At 43.2% G+C, this 26995-nt stretch overlaps 1 protein-coding gene across 1 annotated transcript; it reads left to right on the top strand.

Moving 5' to 3' along the window:
- Positions 1 to 1227: 1227 nt before the first annotated feature.
- On the top strand, positions 1228 to 26995 carry LOC309548268 (uncharacterized protein; the record flags this gene model as incomplete). Its single annotated transcript, XM_082248215.1, has 4 exons — positions 1228 to 1266; positions 3112 to 3209; positions 10642 to 11296; positions 26951 to 26995. 4 exons carry the CDS (start codon positions 1228 to 1230, stop codon positions 26993 to 26995), a joined length of 837 nt encoding a protein of 278 aa, XP_082104341.1.

The raw sequence follows: 26995 nt of genomic DNA, 5'->3' as shown, positions 1-26995 counted from the left end.
CTATGTCAGGTTCGCTGTTCTCGAAGTCATCCCCTCCAATCCACGGGGGGGGGGGGGGGTGATTTCGATAACAAAGTCCTCCGTAAAGAGGCTATGTGGATTTTCAATCTACAGGCCACCCATTGGCCAGGACTCAATACTGCTGTCTCGTATAAGTCCTTCCTTTAGACTTTCGAACTTTTTCATACTTCTTTCCCCCTAGGTTGTCCCAACAGCGGCCCCCATCATGAAATAAATCTTTAACATAAATCTACATAGATACTTATTTTATGATTCAATACACAATAATTTGCAACTTGCCACCAGTCAAATCCATCTCACTGCTCTACCTTCTGGAAGCCTCACTTTTGGAGGCCCATTTGTTCATTCAGTGATCATTGCTCACTTGTTTCTTTTTGTTTTATGCTTTCTATCACCTTATCTGATATACAGGTTATACCGAACCTCCAAATGGGGACTACTGTTCCCTACTAAACTTGCTCATATGCTGGAGGAAGACAGGTATGGGGATGTTATGCCTATTATTTTTATTATATTTTTTTATTATTTTTTATTATTTTTCATATGGGTCCGTTCTTGAGAACCAGGGGGACCACTTTTTCACAATATGGGATGCTCCTACTGTCATAATTGTTTGTTAGCTCTGATTATATCCTATGACAGGTGAATTACTCATCATTTCATTTTATTTTATTTCCTTTTCTCCTCTTCCCCCACCTTTCCCTGCCCCTCCCTCGGTTTCTATTGTTCTTTGCTTCTCATCTTTCATCCCCCTTTTCACGTTATACTTTAAGATGCCTTTTCGATGTCTATATAGGAACTACCAGCAGGACATGCCTGTCCCTGTTAGGTTCCTAGTGCTGCATACTTACTATAATCCATTAAGGGTTGTTTTTGTCTTTGTTTTATTTTTTTTCTGTTTGTTTTATTCACTCAATTAAATGTTGCAGTTTAAACTTTGTATCTATTTATGTAATGGATCCGGATTCGCTCTCTGCTTGTCCATTGGCTCGCCTCTAGGTATGAGTTTGGGCGCAAAGCAGGGGACAGCTCTTGTGTTTGTCCTCTCCGGCTAATATAGCCGGCGCGGGTGCTCTGCCACGGAGATCAATTGACCTCTAGTGGCGGCCATCCGATAGTATGGCGCCCGCGCCGGAAGTGACGATTGCGGACATACGTCACTTCCGGCGGGACCAGTCTTAAGCCGCGGGCACGGGAGGATGAGTCATGGCGGCTCTCCCGACCCGCGGCTTCACCGGTTGTAAGGTAAGACACCCAAGCCCACACCCCCTAGGCTTCTCTTTGATTTATTTTGTCTGATCACCCTCCATACTTCAGCCCTGTTTTTGGGGACAGTTAATGTCTGGGTTCCGTTTGTCAACCAGACTATATTCTATTCCTGCATATATACTCCTATTGGGTAACCCGTTAGAGTTAATGCGTGTAGCTGCTGCCCTTATTGATTATTATAGATTAGTTTGAACATGGATTGGACATTTGGTGTAGCATTTCTACTTTTCATGCCCAGTCCCAGAGCTGACTCTAGCCTTGGCAGTTCTGTAGTATATATATTTTTTGTCATTATTCCTATTTTTAACCCCTCCGGAGCTTCAACCATCTACCATACTACATTTTGATGCCTACCTATTTTTAACAACTTCGTATGACATCAGACATGTTATACAATACATATTATTTTTGTCCACAGAATTCCGGGCTCCACCTATTGTCCGTTGTGGTGGCACCCATTCAAGACTGGCCTAATTCATACCTCTAAACCACCTCCATGGAGGACCCCCAATGGGCCCTACCTGGGATTGTTTGGTTTGGAGCCATAAGACAAGCCATTGGGAGACGCAATCTTTGGTCCAACCTTTCCATGTACTAGGCACACAACATTTTTAAGTGTGGTAAGCTATATGTTCCTCCCTTTATGACTAACCCTATTTTTCTATACTAGGGTTCAAAATGAATATTGTAGACTCTTTCCACTATTAAGATATGAATCTGTATTGATATATGTTTTTTCTTCTTCTTTTCACGTATACACTTTGAAGATCTTAATGTAGTCCTAATTCAACAAAAGGGTGAATATATCACGCCAGAGTTCCTGACGAAGCTAAAGGCGAAATGCATTGAACAAAGGCATTCACCCGTTTGATCGACTACTACCATGACATATGTGAAAACATGTTGTATTGTATTATTTTTCCCATTTTTTCTATGTCGACTTTTATTATTCCTCCAATAAATATTGTTAAATTTTAATATTTCTTCTTTGTTTTTCCCTTGGCTTACCTATAAACTTTTGGCAATTAGTCCGTTATAGTCCCAACCCCCTTTCCTACCATCGGTGTATTCTGGGATCACTGATGTGGAATACTCATTTTTTTCAAATATGGAGTCTATTAGTAGCAGACAAGAGGAATATCCAATGAACATGATTAAAAAATGGGAAAAATTGGTGGAATTTAAAAAAACTAGTAATTAGTAAATATGCAGAAATTTATATTTACCTTGTCGTAAGAGGAAAGTAGGAATATCAGAAGAGCTGAAGGTAATACCCCTATATAGGATTACAGAGAAAGGAGTTTAGGTTAGAATTTCCAACCATTATTAAAAAACTTAAAAAATATAACAAACTTAGAAAGAAGTAGAGTTAGTCTAAAAAGGAGATGATAGGAGGAGGATAAGAGGGTAGGGAGGGGAGGAGGGAGGGAGAGAGGATGGGTTGGGTTGTTTTGTAAATACATCTGAAATTTAAATCCCCCTGGTGAATAATGCCTTCGGAGAAGGTATATTGATGATGTCTTCCTCCTATGGGTAGGTGACATGTGCTCTTTGGATAGTTTCTTCCAGGGTTAAATAATAACGATAGGGGGATTTTTTTACAGTATTAAGTTAGCAGCCAGGAAATCCATTCCATAGAGTTGAATATTAAAGATGTAGGAGGCTCACTAGTAACCATCACAAATTTTAAAGAGACTGACAGAAATGGGTTTATAACACTTAATGGCCACCATCACCCCTCATAGTTCAATGGAGTCCCTAAGAGCCAACTTCAAAAGAATTAGGCAAAATTGTACTAATCCAAATGACTTCCACATACAGGCCAAAGTTCTTAAATCCAGGTTTATAGAGAAGGGATATGGTGAACATAATATTGATTGTGTTATTGGTAAACTAAGTCTGATGAATAGAGAGACGATGTTAGAGTTTTCGATGGAGAAACTGAAAAAACTGGTTGGTCCTTAGTGACTAATAAGTCTACCCAGCAACCCAGCATTATGCAATCAAAAAGATCCTTTCATGTTCTCCCTGTGCCTGTATGGGTTTCCTCTCACACTCCAGAGACACGTTGGTAGGTTAATTCGCTCCTGTCTTAATTGGCCTTAGTATGAATATAAGTTAGACACCTTTCACACGGGATTTCCAATCTGGCCCACCTGTCAGTTTTTCAGGCGGACCAGATTGAATGCTTCATACAGCCCTTTGGAGCAGCGGATGTCAGCGGAGACATCTCTGCTGACACCCGCTGCTATCCGATCCGATCCTGTCCGTGAAATCTGGACGGATGGAAACCCTAAAAATGTACAGGCGGTCCGTTCTCATCCGATCTCCCATAGAGGAGAGCGGGGCTCTGACAGCTCCGTCTCTGCACACAGAGCAGAGACGGAGCTGTCATCCGCCTGCTCAGCGGGGATCCGCGGATTGATCCCCGCTAGGCAAAACCTATTCCATCAGCTGCACTACCCGTGTGAAAGGAGCCCTTGGGACCATAGACTAAGCTTCTTGAGGGCAGGGACTGTTTTGAATGTATAATAAATATATGTAAAGCGCTACATAAATTCACAGTGCTATGAACCTGTAATGACATAAATAACTCCTGAGAAAGCAATGGGCCGTTTTAAAAAGTGATAGGGTTTTAGGACCATTATCACCTTTAAAAGCAGAAGTTTATCCTCTTCCCAGTCACATCAGACTGGCGAGTCATATGATATAGATTTCTTTGTGACTTGTTCATTGAGATATGCCATCTATATGATCCAATGCCCGTGCGGGAAACAATATGTTGGACGTACAATGCGCATGTTGCATGTGCGTCTTAACAAACATGTAGGCAATATCAAACGGGGCTTTAGTGGCCATAATGTATCTAAACATTACCCCAAATATCAAAATATGAACCCAGAGGGCACTTTGTTTGTTGCCATTAAAAAAAAAAACACACTGCATTGAAGAGGTAGTCACATTAGGAGAGCTACTATATATCCAGGTTGGAAACACGCTAGATCTATAATTTAAAAAAGGAATGTCCCATTCGGTTTAAATGTGGATTGGGATAATAGTTTTATAAATAATAGTTACTGTATGTTATTATTGATAATTTTAGAATACAGTATTCTTATAGGCCAGTATAAAGGTTTTAAAAATGCTGGTGTTTTTATTACACAAATAGATTAATTGTATGCCAATCGTTTTCATTTTGTTTTATTTTATATATTTTTGTGGATTTCCTTTTAATCGATTTATATATACAAAATGAACTATGTGTATTTATAGAATATACATTTTGGATTAGTTAGTGGGTATTAGCAGAAAATATTTGAGTGTAATTTGCCAGACAAACACAGGATAGTGCTGGGACCAGTTTGATATGTAAATAATTTATGGCATTGTTTATGAGGTTTTTTTTGTTTGTTTGTTATTTTCTATGGGCTGTAGTTATTATACATGGGCATTATTTGTATTTTCCACACAAGCAGGCGCTGTGACTGAAATTATAGTTGGCCCTTATATCCATCTTTGTTTGCTGTGATGGCATAAGACCAGTAGGCAACATGGCGGCTATGCTCTCAAGGATATCTATAGACTTGATGTGTGATAGACGCCTCTCAGCCCATCACCCTGATTATGTTATCTGTGATGAAATGCGTAGAGTGAGGCCTACAGTGACATCATCATGCATGCCAATTTGATTGATGGCTGGGTTCAAACTGCTAGCCCACAGGAACGCCATATTTTGATGTTTTTAATCCTGTTTCACTGTGAGTGTATACTTTATTTCTTTGCAAAAGCAGGTAATATAGTATTACACTATGGGATCAGTTCTTACCCTTTGTTTTTTTTAAATTGCTTTAGCAGTATATCCTGCATTTACAAGAAATGGGCAAATTGAGACTTTATGTGAGAACTGGCGAGCACTGCTCAGTGTCTCCATCCCTGTGAATAGTCAATTGAAAAGCAAGATAGGATAAATGAAGGTGTGTGAAAAACAGCCGGTCCCTAGTTTGAAATACTTACCCACCAGTCTGCTAACAAACCAAAATAAACCTGTCTAACAATATAAGTTAAAAGCAGGAGTTTAGTTAACACATATTTGCAAATGCATGCGGAAGCTGCAAGGCCAACGACAAGGCATCCTGCGTTTCTTGCAGAACCTAACACTAAATAACACTACTCAACCTGAGTGTCCAAGTGTCTTCACAAAGGGAAGTACATGCTTGCTAATAGATGGATGGGAAACAGATGGGATTGGAGACCGCCCAATCCTCCCCCACCTGCTCCAATCCATGACTGGCAATGAAAAACGCATGGCTGTATAAAAAACCATGGGGTGCAAACTAAATGTGATCAGCTGGGAGACACACACCCTCATCCCTTTAGTAAAGATGTTATAGGCAAATGGGGACTTTGAGTGAGACACCCACCTGTAAAGCAAGCGTCTCCATCCCTAGCAAGATACAAGAAATGGGCATATATCCTGCATTTGGCTTGCAGAGGAGATATACTTACTGATGGGGGATTTTACCCCTTAAGCACTGATTGACCATTTAAAATTATAATGGTCACTGGAATCTGTTAAGGAGCTGGAGTGGGCACCCTTGGTTTGCGTGCACGGATTTGCTTTCCAATCTCTTTACAGGTGATTTTTGGTTGTGAAGATTATAATCATATATTTTATGTCTATCATATATGGACTACATGCAGAGGTGGAACTAACAGGGTCACAAAGGTCGCATTTTCAATCGGACCCTGGTGTTCTGCTACTGTGGGGGGGGGGGGGGCAAACAGCGCTGCTATAAAAAAAAAAGGACACTTGCCTGCTGTCTAAAAAACAGCAGAAAAGTGCTCGTTAACCACTTACCGCCCTCCGCAGTTGTACGTCGGTACTTTGACGCTAAATACCGGGGTTATGGCAGCAGAAAGCTGCCAAAACCCCAGTATTTTTGAAAACGGCGGGCAATCGGCTTTCAGGTAAGGGTGGTCCCAGTGGTGGATTCACCGCGGGATCACCCTTACGGTGCGGCGGAAGAGGTGCCCCCCCTTCCGCCACATCCCGGTCGTTTTCCCCGCTTACCGGACTTGCCAGCAGCGGGGAAACCGATCCGGTCCTCTCTCCACAAGTCGAGTGAGGGCAAGATGGCCTCTTTTACATAAAAAATAAAAAAAAAACAAATTAAAGCGCCCTGTCCCCATTAGCTCGCACGCAGAAGCGAACGCATATGCAAGTCCTGCTTACATATGTAAACGGTGTTCAAACCACACATGTGAGGTATCGCCGCGATCGTTAGAGGGAGAGCAATAATTTGAGCCCTGGAGCTCCTCTGTAACTCTAAGCTGGTAACCTATAGACATTTTTAAAGTGACGCCTATGGGATTTTTAAGTACCAAAGTTTGTCGCCATTCCGCAAGCGTGCGCAATTTTGAAGCATGACATGTTGGGTATCTATTTACTCGGCGTAACATTATCTTTCACATTATGGAAAAAATTGGACTAACTTTACTGTTTTCTTATTTTTTAATTCAATATAGTGAATTTTTTCAAAATAAATTGCGTTTGGAAGACCGCTGCGCAAATACGGTGTGATAAAAAATATTGCAACGATCTCCATTTTATTCTATAGGGTCTCTGAAAAAAATATATAATTTTTGGGGGTTCTAAGTAGTTTTCTAGCAAAAAAAAATTATTTTAGCTTGTAAACACCAAGTATCATAAATCGCTTTTCCACTGCATGGAACTGAACGGTTCGGCACGCTTTTGTGCTTTTCCACTGCTGGTACCGCATGGTATAGTGTAGGAACGGTTCGGTACAGTATGGTACGGCGGCGCTTTTCCACTGCATGGAACTGAACGGTACGGTACGGCTCTGAAAAAACAGTACCTACTCGATTGTGGTTCCAACAGGTACCAAACTGGTACCATATCCCACAATCCTTTGCATGCAGTCACTACTAGCCACTGATTGGTCATAGAATCCCACCCACCCCGTTGTTATCCCACCCACTTAACTTTAGTACTACTTTAGTGGAAAAGTAAACCATACCGTACCGTACCGAACCGTTCCAACACTGTACCATGCGGTACCAGCAGTGGAAAAGCAAACCGGGCCAAGCAGGGCCGAGTAGAGCCGAGCCGGTACTTGCAGTGGAAAAGTGCCAATATAGTAATCTCTGGGCTGGGCTGGGCTGGGCTGGGCTGGACTGGGCTTGAGCAAGAGGCGGGGAGGGGCGAGGGTCAGCTGCTGGTCAGATGTGTGGTGACCCCAGTTGCTGTCTTTCCAGCAAATTTGTTTGTTTGCATATTCCAGAAAGAAAGCGATTTTTGCATTGTGGCCACGGGGGCAATTTAAAAGGACTTTTTACTAATCTGCTGCACCCTAATGCCAGTTTTGCAACTTGCCAATTTTCATTTGGACTAACACCCTGGGCTAAATAGGAGAAAGTTGTCAGACTACTTGACTCTTTATTGCACCTGGACACTGCAGATTACTACAGTATTTTAAATTCATTCATATTTAGTTTTATATTGTATTATTACTCTGAAATGGGAAGTCTAACGTAGTAATCATTTCCTGTTCTTGATGATATGCGCAGTTCCAGACCTGGCCGATTAGAAATATCGGCTGAGCTTGGCTTGGGCTTGGTCTGGGTCAGGCTGCCGGTCAGGTGCACTGTGACATAGTGCCTGCCACCTTTCCAGCAAATTTGAAAGCGACAGGTGCGTGGGGGAGAGGCAGGCCAAAGGCTACAGGCAGTTACAGGAAGTCAGTCACTCGATGGGGGCTCACTGATGTAAGGGGCGAGTGGAGACCCTAAGGTAAGGGGGATGATGATATAAGGATCCCTCTTATATCAGTGTCCTCACTCCCCTCTTACATTAGTGTACCCCTTTACCTTCACTCTGTAGGGGAACTCTGGTGTAAGAGGTTCTCCGGTCACAGAACCTCCCCCCCTCCAACATCAGAGTTCCCAACATTCCCCTTTACATCACAGTGAGCAGAGGTCACCCTTATAGTGCAAGGGGAAACTTTGCAAACTCTAAAGTAAGGAGGAACTCTGCAAACTCTGATGTGAGGGAGGGGGGCTCTGGTGACCAAAGAACCTCTTACACCAGAGTTCCCCTTTACACCAGTGTCTTTAACATTCCCCTTTAATCAGGGTCTGCAGAGTTCCCCTTTACATCAGGCTCCGCAGAGTTCCCTTTTACATCAGGGTTCAAAGTGTTCTCCTTTACATCAAGGTCCACAGAGTTCCCCTTTACATCAGGGTCCGCAGAGTTCCCCCATGCACTGTAAGGCAAACCCTGCGGACACTGAAGTACTGTAAAGCAGAACTTTGATGCAAGGGGGGATTCTAATAATGGAGGGGCAGGAAGGGGGCCCACTGCAGAACATATGAAAGGGTCTGAAGGTTTTAGTTATGCCTCTGACTACATGGGTTTATTACTGTATGTGGAGATTAGGAAATCACAAATGGGCTAATTCTTCACTTGTGGACATATGTTTTCTTTTCTTTTCTTTATTTATGTATGCATATATTTATGATTCTGCACTAATTAAGTTAAAATACACTTACAGTGCTGCACTTTTTTGCATGTATCTGGTGTAAGTTTGGTATCGGGAACTTTTGTGCTGGTGGCTTACCTGTATATTTTACCTATGAGCTGTTTTTAGGATTCCTAAGTATGTGCACTGAGCATAATTAAGTGCAATGCATCAAACCATTTCTGCGTGAAGCCCATTGGGAAGGTGAAGACATTTTATGTCAACAAATATGTCATCTCTGCTCTTCAACCCACCAGAGAATTGGTTAAAAATATCAAGAGGAGGGTTATGAAGGTATACATTTGGGGCAGTTAAGCATAATATAAACACAAGCAAATATATAATAATTGCAGGTCATGCATGTATATATAAATATATATATAGGTCACATCACAGAAGAGGAGCGTAAGTTCTGAACAGAGGCTGCTTCGCTGGAGGGACATCTCGAGAGTAGGTAGGCATCACTAATCACATAAATATGTAACTGTATAAGTCTACACTGTATAACCTTATATAAATCCCAAATCCACACTATTTAAAAAAAAATATATATATATATATGCAGTATTTAGATATACTGAATATATCCACCAATTTACAAGTGGCTGCTGCATTTAGAAAACCTTCAAATATAGGTAAAACAAGTAAACAAAGCAAACATACCCCCCAATGCAGCGCTCAGCATATTCCTCAAACACCCAAGTCCCCTATTCCAATCATTTTTTTACTCTGGGATGCCTACTGCGCTCTTCAGGGGTGCCTTGTCAAATGCTTAAAAATTGCCCCAAAAATGTCAACCAGCCAGCAATTGGACCAAGCTTGCTATTTCTTTATTTATTTTTTTGTTACACAACATCACAGGTTTTTATTGTGCAGCATTACAACGTTGGGCACTGTGTGGGCAGCCACCAGCATCTAGACAACCAGTGACATCAAAGGTTGATAAGGTGGACATCAGGTGCCTGAGGACATCCTTGTACGCCCCTCTCCTGCCCTTCTCCATTAGCACTGGGGGTCACCTTAGCTAAATGAAGAAGAGAAACCGAGGGAGAAGAGAAACTCTGGAATACTAGTCAGTCCCTGGGTAGGAAGGTATTTTGCTTTGTAAAAATAAATCACCTCTAATTGTGGGTGTCCTACTGTATGTGTGTGGATGATGCTGAGTTCAATTATTAATTACATGTTTTATATTTGCCCAGTTTTTCAACTTGTCGCCTGTAGTGCAATAATTAAATAACATTTTTACGGCACTGGCAGTCAGCACTTTAATACTGATTACGTTTTTAGCATTGGTTAATATGATTCGCAGTATGTTTTGACTCTTAAAAGCATCTTAGCATGTTGGCACTTTCTTTTGTTGGAGCACAGTGCACTTAATATACAAAAGTGATATATATGTGGAAACCTAGGTATACAGTTGTGTCAGGCGGGGGTTGCACAGGCTGGGATTGCATTGGCAACTATCATCTTGGATAAAGTATTAATATTGGATTAAGTATTGCACTTCTGCTCAGCACTTCAGCGAATGCACAAAGCATACAACTGCAAGCCAACAGACAGACTACAGGTGATCTGAGACTCTATACAACTTTTCCATCTCACATTCAGTCTACTTCTCAATCTCACCACCCTGTATTATGCAATCCCTAATTCTCCTTCTCATGTTTGCATCCTCTCTCCTAAAACTTTCTCTCCTTCACCCCTCTTCTCCGCCCCACAGCTTGTATATATCACCCTCACTCCTATCCTCACCTTTATACTGCACTCATCAACTCCTGCTGATTCTGAACCCACACACCAATAAAACCTACAGGACACTGAGATGTGTCCCCCCTCATAAATCATACTCCCATATCACCTCCCTCACCCTTCTGCTTCTCCTAACCTCTGGAGATATTTCCCCAAATCCTGGACCCCCATCATTTACCTTTGGCAGACATACCCGTCACCCCCTATCCTCTGACACCAGCCGAAATCCACACAATCTGGTTTCTATCCCTCTTCTGCCTAGAGCCAACCTCCCCTTCTCCTGCGCCCTCTTGAATGCCCGCTCTGTTTGCAACAAACTCACCTCTGTCCATGACCTATTTATCACAAACTCCTTCAAACTGCTTGCAATTACTGAGACCTGGCTTCAAGAATCTGACTCTCCTTCTCCTGCTGCCCTCTCCCATGGTGGCCTCCCGTGGACTCACTCTCCCAGGCCTAGTGGACGGAAAGGAGGTGGGGTTGGAATTCTGCTTTCCCCTCAAAGCACTTTTCAGGTTCTTCATCCACCCCCTTCTCTGTCTCTCTCCTCATTTGAAGCTCACTGTATTCGTCTATTTTCACCAGTTTCGTTGAGAATTGCTGTGATCTATCGGCCTCCTGGACCGGTATCAGGCTTCCTTGATGACTTCTCTGCCTGGCTACCCTACTTTCTCTCTTCTGAAATTCCCACAATCATTCTTGGAGACTTCAACATCCCTGTTAATCTTAACACTCCTGCTACTTCTAAACTTTTGAGCTTAACCTCCTCTTTTGACCTAAAACAATGGACACATGCTTCTACACACTCTAATGGCAACAGCCTTGACCTCATGTTCTCCTCGCAACCTGTAATACATTCCATTCTCTCTCTCTGATCACCACCTCATTAGTTTCAGTCTCTCCTTGTCCTCCTCCTTACCTTCCAACTACCGAGCAATTACCCGTAGAAACCTTCGCCATCTTAACCCTTCACTTCTTTTTTCTGCTACAGATGGTCTCTTCAACACAATCTCATCCCTCTCCTGCCCCAACATGCCACTTCTGTCTACAACAGTTCTCTGTCATCTACCCTGGATGCTTTGACCCCCCTCACTACACACAGAATCAGGCCCCGACCGCTTCAACCCTGGCAGACAGACAATACCAGAAGCCTCAAAAAACGTAGTCGCGCTCTTGAGCGTCTGTGGCGTAAGACTAAGTCACAGCAAGATTTCAGCCAATATAAATCTGCCCTCCAAAAATACAGTTCCTGCCTCCACACTGCCAAACAGACCTACTTTATCACTCTCATTAACACCCTCTCACACAGTCCCCGTCAACTCTTTACGACCTTCAACGATCTACTTCGTCCTCCATTGCTTCCACCCACTAACATACTCACTGCCCAAGAGATTTCCAATCACTTCAAAAATAAGATTGATACAATTTGTGAAGAGATCTTTACACTACAGATATCTCCCTCACCTTACACACCATGTCCTCCTGCACAATCAATACTTCCCTTGTTTAACCCAACTACTGTAGAGGAAGTCACTAAAATTTTTTCTAATGCCCACCTAACTTCCTGCCCCCTGGACCCTGTTCCTTCTCAAATACTACGGTCACCCTCTGACTCTATCCTACACTCTTTAACTCATATCTTCTACCTCTCCCTCTCCACTGGCATCTTCCCCAACTCTCTAAAACATGCACTAGTAACTCCCATACCAAAGAAAGCCTCACTAGACCCCACCAATCTTAATAACTTAAGACCCATCTCCTTACTCCCTTTTGCTTCCAAACTCCTTGAACGTTTAGTCTACAACCGCCTGAGCAAGCACCTCATTGAGAATAACCTCCTTGATCATCTTCAGTCTGGATTTCGCCGGCAACACTCCACAGAAACTTCTCTCCTAAAACTTACAAATGACTTATTAACAGCAAAAACCAATGGTCACTACTCAATACTCTTACTCTTGGACCTCTCTGCTGCCTTTGATACTGTTGACCACCCCCTCCTTCTAAAAAAAACTCAGTTTGCTCGGTCTCCGTGGCTGTGCTCTCCATTGGTTCGAATCTTACCTATCTCACCGCACCTTCAGTGTCACTTACAATTCCACTTACTCCTCTGCAACTCCTCTTACTGTTGAGGTCCCCCAAGGTTCTGTCCTTGGACCGCTACTATTCTCAATCTATACCTCCTCCCTGGGTCAGCTAATAGCCTCCCATGGCTTCCACTACCATTTCTATGCTGATGACACCAAAATCTACCTCTCTACCCCTCAGCTCACCCCATCAGTCTCCTCCCGCATCACTGATCTACTAACAGACATATCAGCCTGGATGTCTCACCACTTCCTCAAACTGAATCTATCTAAAACCGAGCTCATAATATTTCCTCCTCTACGTACCCCTTCCCCGGAATTCTCTGTCAAGATCAATGGAACAACTATTAGTCCTTCCACACATGCCAGGGTGCTAGGGGTAACCCTGGACTCTGCACTGTCCTTTCAGGCTCACATCCAATCCCTGTCCAAATAAAGCCGCCTTAACCTCCGCAACATCGCTAGAATACGGCCCTTTTTACCAATGACACCACCAAGCTTTTAACTCACGCCCTGGTTATCTCTCGCCTCGACTATTGCAACTCCCTCCTCATTGGATTACCCTTACATAGATTATCCCCCCTTCAATCCATAATGAATGCTGCTGCAAGACTTATCCACCTTACCAACCGTTCAGTGTCCTCCACCCCTCTCTGCCAATCCCTTCACTGGCTTCCACTCACCCAACGCATAAAATTCAAAGTGCTAACAATAGTTTACAAAGCCATCCACAACTCTGCCCCCAGCTACATCACTAACCTGATCTCAAAATATCAACCAAGCCGCTCTCTTCGGTCCTCCCAAGACCTCCTGCTCTCTAGCTCCCTTGTCACCTCTTCCCATGCTCGCCTCCAGGATTTCTCCAGAGCTTCTCCCATTCTTTGGAACTCTCTACCCCAATCTGTCCGACTGTCCCCTAATCTATCCATCTTTAGACGATCCCTGAAAACCCTTCTCTTTAAAGAAGCCTACCCGGCTACTAACTAATAACACTGTTTCACTTGCTCCATCAGCTCATCCCCCACAGCTATTGCCTTTTGTATCAATTGACCCTCCCTTTTAGATTGTAAGCTCTAACGAGCAGGGCCCTCTGATTCCTTTTGTTCCAAATTGTAGTGTAACTGTAATGTCTGCCTTCATTTTGTTAAGTGCTGCGCAAACTGTTGGCGCTATATAAATCCTGTATAATAATAATAATAATGTACAAGGTGATTTCATGATTTATGTAATAAGCCACATTTGTAAAGCCTATTGAAATATTGGTGAACATTCATTATACACACATCCCCTCCCAATTGATAGCGTCATACACCAACACCACACCGCATACCCTGTATTTATACCCCAATCCCAAGGGGTAGGTTGGTGGCAGCTTACACCTCCACAAACCATATAAGTACTCCATAGCGCTGGTTACACCCAGTTTTTTGCATTCTTGTCTTTGTACTCCTCCACTGGTTGCCGCGACACACGCTTGACACCACCAAATAAGTTTATCTTGGTCTCATCAGAACACAGGACATGGTTCCAGTAAGCCATGTCCTTAGTCTGTTTGTCTTCAGCAAACCGCAGGCTTTCTTGTGCATCATCTTTAGAAGAGGCTTCCTTCTGGGACAACAGCCAAGCAGACCAATTTGATGCAGTGTGCGGCATATGGTCTGAGCACTGACAGGCTGACTCCCCACCCCTTTAACCTTTGCAACAATGCTGGCAACACTCATACATCTATTTCCCAAAGACAACCTCTGGATATGACGCTGAGCACATGCACTCAACTTCTTTGGTCGACCATGCGGAGGCCTGTTCTGAGTGGAACCTGTCCTGTTAAACCGCTGTATGGTCTTGGCTACCGTGCTGCAGCTCAGTGTCTGGGTCTTGGCAATCTTCTTATAGCCTAGGCCATCTTTATATAGAGCAACAATTCTTTTTTTCAGATCCTCAGAGAGTTCGTTGCCATGAGGTGCCATGTTGAACTTCCAGTAGCCAGTATGAGAGAGTGAGAGCGATAACACCAAATTTAACACACCTGCTCCCCATTCACACCTGAGACCTTCTAACACTAACGAGTCACATGACAACGGGGAGGGAAAATGGCTAATTGGGCCCAATTTGGACATTTTAAATTTAGGGGTGTACTCACTTTTGTTGCCAGAGGTTTAGATAATAATGGCTGTGTTTTGAGTTATTTTGAGGGGACAGCAAATTTACACTGTTATACAAGCTGTCCACTCACTACTTTACATTGTAGCAAAGTGTCATTTCTTCAGTGTTGTCACATGAAAAGATATAATAAAACATTTACAAAAATGTGAGGGGTGTACTCACTTTTGTGAGATACTGTATATCAAACTCTGTGTCACCACAACTCCAGGTCTCCACAGCAAACATATAAAACAAAGCATGCTCCACCTCAATGATAGGTAGGCCCTCACCTCAAAATATGTTGCCATATACAAGTATCTCTAATTAATTAAAATAAATAAATATAGTAACACAGGCCAAAAGCACATAATAACCCCATTCCAGGGCCAACAGATGGGCTTGAGGTCCCTTCGACAGATCTGATGTTTTCATCCACCAATTCAGGGCCCTGGTGCAATAAACTATGATGGGCCCCCTTCCCTTTGAGCCCAGGGCCCTTCCCACTGATCTCAGGGGCCCTTTTTATTCCTGTCACGGGGCCCTTTATTGTGGTCCACATAAGGACCCTTTCACTTGTTCTGCAGGGGACTCCCTTCTTGTCATCTTGGGGCCCCCCATGATGGTGGAATGCCAGGGCCTGATCACAAGGGCTGATAGTTCCACTACTGGTCTCAGTAGTTGTTTTTTTTTACCATTTTATTTTATTTTTTTAAATGCTATGTTTTATTATTTTTTAGGGGCCCCATTGGGGGGACTTTGGTGAGATATCAGGGGTCTAAGCAAACCTCTGATGTTTCACCTTTAAAACAGAGAAAGAAGATAGAGGACACATCTCTTAATCTCCATCCCTGCAGATTCAGCTGTACAGAGCTTCCTGTTCAGTAAACAGAGTTTACTATGCTTAAGTTATGAATGGACAGAGTCAGTGATTGGTACGGATTACTGACTCCGTCCATTCAGAAAAGGAAAGGACAGTTAAATTATATATTAACCAGCCCCTTCCCCTCTCTCCATCCTGACACATCCCCAGCGGGAGAGGGGAGGGGGTAAGCCAGCAGAGCTGCGAGGGAAATAGGGGGACCAGGGGAGCACACAAGGTGTAGCTGGCCAGCTAGAACCTGTCCTAGGTTGCTAATATGACCTACATGCATATACAGCTAGACCTGTTAATAACCTCAATACAGTGCATATGTATTATATGTGAGAGACAAAAGCAGAGTTATTTACTGTGATTTCATGTTAGGATGTCACATAACAGTTGTATGTTGTGTTCACAGAAGCAAAAGGAAATTTGCCTGTAAGATTCATTTATATGCCTGTAAGGTAAGCTCAGACACAGCAGAATTTAAACCAGAAAGCACAGAGTTAAACTTTATTACCCATAAGGAGTTTGTGGCCAATCACAGCCAATCTCACACTCAGCAACAGTCTTGGCCAATCACAGCCAGCCTTACACCCATTTTTTTCTCTGAAGCCTCATGCTTTCAGCCAACCTTCTCATTCCACTACAGAGCAAGAGAACTGAATAGACACACAGATCCACAGAGCAGTTTTATGGAAGCAAGTGGCCAAAAATAAGTAATTAACAGTTATACATGTTCTTATTGTTAGTAATGTGATTAGAGCTGTATACTGAACTAGTTATGTGTTCACTTGTAGTTCCACCAATAAACTATCAAACAAACAAACAAACTATCAAACTTCAAAAGTTATATCGAATTCAAACTATCGAACAAACCCAAACAACTCTAACAACTCAAAACCAAACCCAAGCAAACAAACTTAAACAGCAAACAGCAATACAGAGAAATATATCCACCATTTGCTATACTGTATTCAGCACATGTTGTACATGGACTGTCTGCTGCAAAGGTGTCAGTGTTATCTATGAAGAAAAGTTGAAGTTAATAAAGAAGATATCTTAAGCGTTTGGTGTGCTCTTTAAACCTACTGCTTTCCATAGAACGGTATTAGAGGAATTTATAGAGTAACAGACAGTCTGGTTAGACTGAAGTCAGAGAGATCCAATTCTTCTAATGCCACAGCGCATAAGGCACTTTGTAGTGCTGCGCCTGCCACACAGGGTCCCGGAGGCAGCAGAAGTCAAGTGACATGGAGAGCAGTGGGTATACAGAGGAACTGATCCCCTCCATTTTTCTCCTGTAGCCGCTGAATACCTGTGGGAGAGAGAGGAGGAAAAGCAGGCTTTCAGTGACTGGAGGAGGAAAATTGATGGTTTCCTCTATTGACTGCCCCTCCTATCCAGGTGTACAGGAGAGCCTTGTGGCCCCCTGGTGGGGATCATTTGCCCTCCTATCCAGGTGTAGCACCCTCAAGCTAGGTATACATAGTTAGTTGTTAGTGTAGGCAAATTGGCTTGGCTGAGAGCTTAATCTGGGTCAGGGTTTAGTGACTCAGGGAGGCTGGGTGACTCATCCTGGCAGCTCTTCTGCTGCCTCCCCTGTTCTCTGGAACATTGGAGAATGTTCTAAACATAGTGGGTAGAAGCTAGGAGGGGCTGTCATGCATATTTATGAGGGACTTAGCAAATGGGCTGGTAGGGGATAGATTCCCCCAAGATGGAGAAGCAGTGCTGAGGAGGCTGTCGGTGGTCCTTGAGGGCATCCCCTAGTCTGGGGGGGGGGGTGCTGGAGGCACTCTCTACTACACACAGGAGGAATCCTTTCCTAGAGGGACAGGAGCAAGTGAGAGGACAGCAGAAGCAGGTCAGCACGTCCAGGAGATCTCTAGAGAGTCAGCTGGGTGGGCTGGAGAGTGTAAGTCTTGAGGACTGTGGAGAGAGTGTTAGTCTGGAGGACTGTGGGGAGAAGTTAGCCTGGAGGGCTAGTGAAAGGGTGTAAGATCCTGGTACTCTCAGTGCCTTTCTATCACCTCACTTCCGGGTTGCGTTCCACCACTCAGGTAGGTGGAACGCATATAGGTGTGTATTCCTTTAACAGGGCTGACATCATCATCAGGCGCCGCACTGAGTGGCTATTTCAACTGACGGTCTGCACTCACACATGGTTCTTCTTGCAACCGCTCTCAGCAGTGGCTTATCCTGACGCTGCCGAATCTACCAGCGACCCTGTACCTCATTGCTGGACCTGACCGGAGCTTCTGCCAGTAACCCTGTACCTCATTGCTGGACCGACCGGAGCTACTCTGCCTTCTTCTAAACTCTGCTTACTCTTATGAGGATAAGTACCCCATAGGGGCCCCCACCTTATCAACAACACTTGCTATTACCTAAACCCTGCATTCCTGAACTAGATTGCTAGCTCTTGTGTCTACTGCTATCTGTTACCCTGCAACTCTGTTTGTACATACCTCTGAACACCGCATCGGTTACCAACCCTATCCGATTCTGACATCGGCAACCAGCCTTATCCGATTCTCACATCGGTTACCAACCCTATCCGATTCTCACATCGGCAACCAGCCTTATGCGATTCTCACATCGGCAACCAGCCTTATCTGATTCTCACATCGGTTACCAACCCTATCCGATTCTCACATCGGCAACCAGCCTTATCCGATTCTCACATCGGCAACCAGCCTTATCCGATTCTCACATCGGTTACCAACCCTATCCGATTCTCACATCGGCAACCATCCTTATCCGATTCTCACATCGGCAACCAGCCTTACCCGATTCTCACATCGGTTACCAACCCTATCCGATTCTCACATCGGTTACCAGCCTTATCCGATTCTCACATCGGCTACCAGCCTTATCTGATTCTCGCATCAGTTACCAACCTACCTCCACACACCTACAAAGAGACGAACATACCTGTGATATCCATTGTAACTATTACTTCTATCTATCATCATCTACTATCACTCCTGTACATCACTATCTGAGTGCTTATCATCATCTACTATCACTCCTCAAAGCCTATACCTTCAGTGTATCATTTCACTGCTACTTGCATAATTACTATCACTCCTGCAACATCATTATCTGAGTGTTTGTATATGTGCATACTGAATTAGGCTGAACCACTGTGATGAGTCAAGAGTGTTGGATCAGGTGATTTAACATATCTCTACAAGACTACTGAGTGGAATTCTGCAGCTGTAGATCCATTACCCTTGAGCTAAGAACCCAGAGCGTTACAAAGGGGCAGCTGCAGCCAGGTGAGTTGGCAGTACCTGAAGAGGTGATAGTGGGATCAGTGAGCACAGAGAGAAAGTGCTGATAAAGTGTAAGCTGTGTCACCCCATCTGCTCTCAAGTATAGGGACTGCCAGTCCTTGCCTGTAATGAGCCATTGCTGCAAATTTACTACAGGGTGATATAGCTGGGGTCTGCAAGCAAGAAGTTTGCTGGAGGAAGAAGATGAGCTATATATAGGACTGTATATAGTAAGAGTTGTCCCTGATGTTTGTTTGAAGTCGAATGGGCATCCCATAATCTCTCATCCCTTGCCAAGGTTATTACACTCAATAAAACAAAAAAAAAAAACAAAGTCATGGACTGTTCTCTGACTCTGGAGTGACTGTGGAAATTCGGTGTGCCCGGCTGTGCAGGAGGAGTGGGGGATCCCAGTTCATCTGTGGCCCTTAAGGGGGCGAGCTACACAGGTATATAGAGGAGCCTCACAGGCTTCCTAGAGCATTTGGCTCGGTTACAATTGTGACCTCGGTAGATACACCTCTGTGCGTTTCATTTAGGAGGCTGAAAACCTCTCTTAGCAGCTGTGAATATGCCCAAAGCACATGGAAAATACCATAGTGCACAAGAAAAGAAGATTATGAAGAGCAAGCGAGAGTTTGGTCAAAGATTTATTTAAAAAGGTAATAAGAGTGGATTAATTGAAATATAGGATTAAAGAAGTGGGAAAGATGGAAAGAGATAGGAGATAAGAGGAAGCAGGAAGAAGATGATATAAATTTGGCCATAATAATATTAAACTGCAGTCTCCAGCATAAAAAGATGGAGAAAATGATCAGGAAATATTTACCTTTACTGCCTTAATCGTGTTTTCCCTTGCTTCTCTTCCCGGGATGAGGCCAACTTGATTTTTCCCAATCACAAAGAGTAAAAACTGTAAGAGGCAATTTTCTAGGATTTTGGCAAATAGTTTCACATCCACATTTAGTAGAGAGATTGGCCTGTAGTTGGTGACTGATGTGATGTCCTTCCCTTCCTTTGGAATAACTGTATGAGTGAGGCAACATAGGACCTTCCCTGAGAGCCTTTGTTAGTGTCAATGTTTGAATTTGCTTTTTTTGACTGAATAGCTCTGGCTAGGATTTTTCCACATTTGTTGCCAAACTCATAAAAGTTTTTGGTGTAGAACAAATTTTGCGATTCAATTCGTCCAGTATGAGTTTTCTAGTCTGGGTGAGGCTGTTATATACCTGTTGTGCTTGGGAATGTTTGTGGGCAAGCTCTAAAGTTTTCATTTTATTGAATTTTAATTTTATTGAGTAAGTCTGCAATTGTGGCTTGATGGGCCCTTCTTCATGATGCTTTTAGTGCAAGGAATTTTCCTCGTATGACGCACTTGTGATCTTCCCATTGGGTAAGGTGAAGCTGTCTCAAATGTCATTGTGTCATTTTCCAGCAAAAATTTGTGTATGCTGTTACGGATATGACTGAGGTCTGCTTCCGATGTCAGCAGAGAGGAGTCTAATGCCCCATACACACGTGCAGATTATCTGCAGACTTTTGTCTGCAGACTTACCAAAACCATATAATGAGGTCAAACCTAAACACTTTCAATTTGTATGCAATCCGGCAGGCCCTTGCACTACATAGAAAAGGTAAGTCTGCAGACAAAAGTCTACAGATAATCTGCACGTGTGTATGGGGCATAAGGGCCAAGTTTTTGTAAAAATGTTTCTTTCTGGTCATAGTTATTGGGTGATGATCTGATAGTAGCATTGGTTCAATTGCTGCATTAGTTAAAAAGGGGAGGTCTTTCTGGGATAGCAACAACAAGTAATCTATTCTGAAGTTTTTGTTATGTGGGGCAGAGAAAAAAGTATAGCTTTTATCGTTGGGATGAAGGGTATCATGCAAAAGTAAATCCTGGGTTTGTAATTTAATTTGACGGAGGGCCTTATATGGCAATGATGCAGAACCGGATGTGGGGATAGTGTGACATTGAAGTCCCCCCCAAGGATGGTTAGACCCGAGTGAAAGCCTGCAAGAAGTCATGAAAGTGTCTTAAAAAAAGCTGACTTGTGCGGAGTTAGGGCTGTATACTGTATATTGGTTAGTGTTGTGGTTCAGCCTTGAATCTGACCTTTTAGAAAGAGATATCTACATTCTTCGTCTATAAGTCAGTGAGTTGCCAATTACGTTTTTTGAAATTAGAATTGAGACCCCTTTGGTTTTTGCGAGTGAGTTAGTTGCATGGTAGAATGTGGGGAATAAATGGTTCGCAAGTTTTGGGATATCCTTTTTTCTAAAGTGACTCTTGTAGAAACACAATATCAGCTTTTAGAGGCCGCATCAGAGCAAGAACCTGGCTGCGTTTTTTGGGGATATTGAGACCTTTTGCGTTCAGTGATACCACTTTCAGTGTGGAGGGTTTAATGATGGAACATATATGCGACATAGTAGCTATGTAGCACGGTTTTGATTAGTTATGAGGAAGAGAAGTGTAGTAAAGGTATCTCCAATGACTATACGTGGGGAGGTCTTAAGTGGTAGCAGTAAGAGGGAGATTTTTGGCTTAGACACTGGTGTTACAGCAGCAGAGACTGAGGAGATGAGGAAGAAGTTTTAAAAAAAAAAAAAGAAAGGTGGAAAGGGAAATGAGGGAGGGGGAGAGAGTAAGAAGATGGGAAGAGAGAGGGGTGGGATAGATCAAGAAAGGAATTAGTCCGGACGTAGGGAAGGTACAGTTAGTCCTCCCTAGGGGTGATATTCAATCTGGTAAAGATCAACGGGAGCAGTTGCATTCCCGTTGTGTGGGGAAGTGGAAGGTGACGGTGTGAGATAAGTGAGATTAGTTAATAACCTCTGGTTCACTAGAGGTGGCTAATAATCGTGACCAAAAGACGAGCCAATAAGGTCTAGCACAAAACAGAATGACTATGGTTCAAAACCTAGGGGACTCAAGCCTTTAACACATTTTTTGAGTCAAACAACAGACATATGAACCTTTTTCCAATAAACTATAAAAAGTGTTATATAACAAACTATTTAAGTGTAGAGAAGTACTACAGTAATAGGATCCCATTTACATAGAGATGTGGTGATTCCTTTGAGACGAGAGAGATACATTCTATGCATGTAAGACCCTATAGCAGATTAAACATTTAGTGGTTAAGTGTTCAACTTGTCTAATTTTAATTTATTTAGAAAAGTTGGTCTTTCTGTGTGTGTGTGTGTATGATCGAGTCAATCTCTTCTTGAGTTTAGGGCCCGGAGAGATTAAATTTGAGCTGGGATAACCAAAAATGCCTGCATGGGCAGTGTGGAGCAAGGTAATAGATAGTGTTGTCATAGTTATATAGGTTGTATATGAGTCACACATAGGTCCACTATCTTATGTATTGATCTCATGTAGGATTTTCCTAACTGATTTGGCATTTGGATTTCGAAAGGGGAGGGGGTGCATCAATTAGCAATCACAGATTACTCAAAAATATGGTTATATCATCGTTGCCTATAATGGTAAAATTCGGGTTTAAGAAGAGGGGTGACGTCACATGAGGGAAGGAGGGAGGTAGAAAATAAAGTATAGCTAAAAAGTAACTATATTTAAACCAAATTTTTTCCTCCTGTTGTTAGATTAATGAAGTGTATAGCTTGAGTTAGGGAAGGGATATGTAAAGATTTGCTTTGCTTTGTTGAGTTCAAAGTCAGTTACCTGTGATGGAGATTTTCATTAGGGATAGTGGAGGCTTGCTTCTTGGGTGAAGGTAAGAAAATGTAATAGAGCTCAAACATCTGAAGCGTACAGTCTCTCCCAATCAGGAACAATCAGTGGTAATAGTGATTTGAGGGCTCCAAAAAGGAAGATAACGGATGGGGATGGATAGAGATCAGTCTGATTCCTTGTGACGGGCTCTTCTGTGGGCTGGAGAAGCTGTCAAGTTGCAATTTGTAGCATTCCTGGGTTCAGAGAGCATGGCCGATTTTGGTGAAGCCGACCTACTTCGCTGTATGTGGAAATCGTCTTGGACTGGTATAGCATCCATGGATGTGATTCTTCTCAGGTATGGAGAATGGAAGGTACTATACTAGTCTGGTATGCCAATGCGGAGAAGGTTTAGCGTCTCACAAAAGGAGGGTAGGTGTTCTGGCACACGCAGGTTTGCAGTGCGGCCCTGTGATGAAGCAGAAAAGCAAAAAGGAAATTTCCACCGATATTGGATTCCTTTTGTAGATACTAGATCAATAAGAGGGCGCAGGTCTCTTCTGTTCTAAAGAGTTATGGGCGAAAGGTCTTGTAAAATTTTTATATCTGTACCTTGGTAGAGCAGGTGCAACGGTCTCTGGCCCTACGTAAGATTTCTTCCTTCAGTTTAAAGTTGACCAGACAGCACACCACATCTCGGGGAGGGTCAGTGTGTCTGCTCCTGGATTTCAATGCCCTGTGTAAATGTTCATATTCAATGGGCGATTCAGGGGGTCTTCCTAGCAGGTTATGGAAAATGGCAATAGTGGCTTGGGCAAGTTGATTGTATTCTACTGTTTCAGGGAGACCTCCTAACCTTAGATTGTGATGGCAGCCACAATTGTCCAGATCTTCGAGGTGTCTGTTGCAATCTCTAATTTGGACATTTTAAGCTTGTGAGGAAGCCTGTAGATGTTAGTTTGCTGTCTCATGGTGGGTTGATGTTACCTCTATATCATCCATCTGTACTGCCATAGATCGCATGTTACTTCTTAGCCCTGTAATCGCTGTTGCTAGTGTAGCTTTAATGTCTTCAGCTACATTTCTCAGGTCCTGGAGGTTCAATGGTTGTGTATTGTTTGATCCTGTGCTCGATAGGTAAGTATAAGACTGATTTCTGCCTGATGGGCAGAGGGTGGAGAAGTGTGCGGTAGTAGCAGAGGCCCGAAAAAAAAATCCGGGGCCTCACGTTGCTGTGACCCAAAGATCTCCAGAATGCTACCGTGCATCTGTGACCTGGTGTCCCTGGGTGAGCGGGAATTTGTTGGGGAGGTATCCCCTTAGGTTTTCCCCATGTTTGTAATTAGAATGGCTCTACTAAGCTTCAGTAATCCCCTCTGTGGATGGGAGCCTGGGAGTTAAGCGGCCATCACACCTGGCACCAAACCACACACCCCCCCCCCAAATTATTATTATATTTGGTTCTGTATTCTCTGAAATACTGGGAGGTGTGTAGGTGGTGGAATCAAGGGACAGAGCTCAGAGGTAGGGTGACTTGTAAGGGTGACTTGGAAGGGGGAAGTACCTGAACCTATTTTCTGAGAAAAAAAGCCCTGCCTACACTACTTTACAAGTCTTGTTATACTAGAGCAAAGATGCTAACTGATTAGGGGAGCTTGACTGGTTGTGAAATTGAGTTGTGCTTGGCAGATAACATGGAGAGAGCTGCTATCCTAAATTTGTGGGGGGTGGGCTGTCAGTTTGACAGTCAGGTTATCCTCTATGAATCAAGAGTGCTGACAGAAGTCCATATACTACCCTAGCCTATCTGTATACTATCCTAGCCTGCCCCTTTACTACCCTAGCTTGTCTGTGTACTACCCTAGCCTGTCTGTGTACTACCCTAGCCTGTATATATATATATATATATATACAGTGCATCCGGAAAGTATTTACAGCGCTTCACTTTTTCCACATTTTGTTATGTTACAGCCTTATTCCAAAATGGATTAAATTCATTATTTTCCTCAAAATTCTACAAACAATACCCCATAATGGCAACGTAAAAAAAAAGTTTGTTTGAAATCTTTGCAAATATTTTTTTAAAAAATCACGTGTACATAAGTCTTCACTGCCTTTACCATGACACTCAAAATTGAGTTCATGTGCATCCTATTTCCACTGTTTTCCATGTCAAAGCACAAACCAAGCCATGAAGTCCAAGGAATTGTCTGCAGACCTCCGAGACAGGATTGTATCAAGACAAAGATCTGGGGAAGGGTACAGAAAATGTTATGCAGCATTGACGGTCCCAATGAGCACAGTGGCCCCCATCATCCATAAATGGAAGAAGTTTGGAACCACCAGGACTATTCCTAGAGCGGGCCACCTGGCCAAACTGAGCGATAACGGGAGAATGGCCTTAGTCAGGGAGGTGACCAAGAACCCGATGGTCAATCTGACAGAGCTCCAGCGTTTCTCTATGGAGAGAGGAGAACCTTCCAGAAGAACACCCATCTCTGCAGTACTCCACCAATCAGGCCTGTATGGTAGAGTGGTGAGACGGAAGCCACTCCTCAGTAAAAGGCACATGACAGTCCGCCTGGAGTTTTCCAAAAGGCACCTGAACCTGAAGTACTCTCAGACCATGAGAAACAAAATTCTCTGGTCCGATGAAACAAAGATTGAACTCTTTGGCTTGAATGGCAAGCGTCATCTCTGGAGGAAACCAGGTACCTCTCATCACCTGGCCATTACCATCCCTACAGTGAAGCATGGTGGTGGTGGCAGCATCATGCTGTGGGGATGTTTTTCAGCGGTAGGAACTGGGAGACTAGTCAGGATCGAGGGAACGATGAATGCAGCAATGTACAGAGACATCCTTGATTAAAACCCGCTCCAGAGTGCTCTGGACCTCATATTGGGGCGATGGTTAATCTTCCAATAGGACAACAACCCTAAGCACACAGCCAACCTAACAAAGGAGTGACTACAGGACAACTCTGTGAATGTCCTTGAATGGCCCAGACTTGAACTCAAGTGAACATCTCTGGAGAGATCTGAAAGTAGCTGTGCACCGACGCTCCCTATCCAACCTGATGGAGCTTGAGAGGTCCTGCAAAGAAGAATGGGAGAAACTGCCTAAAAATAGGTTTGCCAAGCTTGTATCATCATACTCAACAAGACTTGAGGCTGTAATTGGTGCCAAAGGTGCTTCAACAAAGTATGACCAAAGGCTGTGATACTTATGTACATGGGATTTTTTTTGGTTTTTAGTTTTCATTAATTTGCAAAGATTTCAAGCAAACTTCTTGCAGGTTGTCATTATGAGGTATTGTTTGTAGTATTTTGAGGAAAATAATGAATTTAATCTATTTTGGAATAAGGCTGTAACATAACAAAAAAGTGAAGCACTGTGAATATTTTCTGGGTGCACTGTACCACCCTTGCCTGTCCGTATACTACCCTAGCCTGTCCGTATACTACCCTAGCCTGTCCGTATACTACCGTAGCTTGTCTATATATTAGCCTATACATATACCTGTGGACCATGGCTGGTGTGAGGAAGGAAGCTAGTGCCACCACTATTTGATTTCAGGCCGGGTCCAGAGACACAGGTGCTACACCTCCACCTCCACCTTATACATGGGCAGGGCAAAGGGGGTGGAGTCAGGGGCGGAGGGGCAAAATGAGGTTTCGCCTAGGGTGTCAAAAGTCCTTGCAACAGCCCACGTGGCAGTGTTGGAACTATCTCCTTCATAGTTCTGGCTGTGGTATCACATGTTTCTCTAAACTGATCACCAATAATTAAGTGAGGGGGGGAATGTAAGTGCCTCTGACAAACAATGCTTAGAAGAGATGAAATTCTTAGTGCCATTTACCACCAATGCTTAGGGTAGGGTGATTCTTATTTATTACTGACCACCAGTGCTTGGGGAGGTAGATTCTCACTGCCACTGACTACCAATGCTGGGGAGGGAGTATGTTATATTGATTACTAATAGTTAGCTACATTGTATGTTACATAGTCATGGCCCCAACATTGAATGTGCCATGTTGTATATATTCTGACCTCTGTACTCTGTGAGTTGTGCTGTATATTGCATGTTTTTGAACAAGATGTTTATCATGTCAAGTTGCTGGTTGCTATTAGAGATGAGCTCAGTCTTGGTCTGTGTTCGGCATGGATGAATGTAACAGCTTCCAACTGTCATTGTTTACTAAAGAAGCAGTGGGTAATCTCATCCACATACTGTATAAATCTAAAAACAAAATATTTTTGCATGCAGGATCAAAAATTACAAATTTTATCCTTTAAAACCAATCTTTTCTTTCTTTTTAAGCCTCAAAATTGCAAATACGCAAGAACAAGAACAAATCAAGAATAA

This window comes from Pelophylax lessonae, assembly GCF_965119305.1.
Source record: "Pelophylax lessonae genome assembly, chromosome: 2".
NCBI classification, from domain to species: Eukaryota; Metazoa; Chordata; class Amphibia; order Anura; family Ranidae; genus Pelophylax; species Pelophylax lessonae.
Note: the sequence above shows the minus strand (reverse complement) of the source record. Positions and strands in the feature narration are given on the sequence as shown.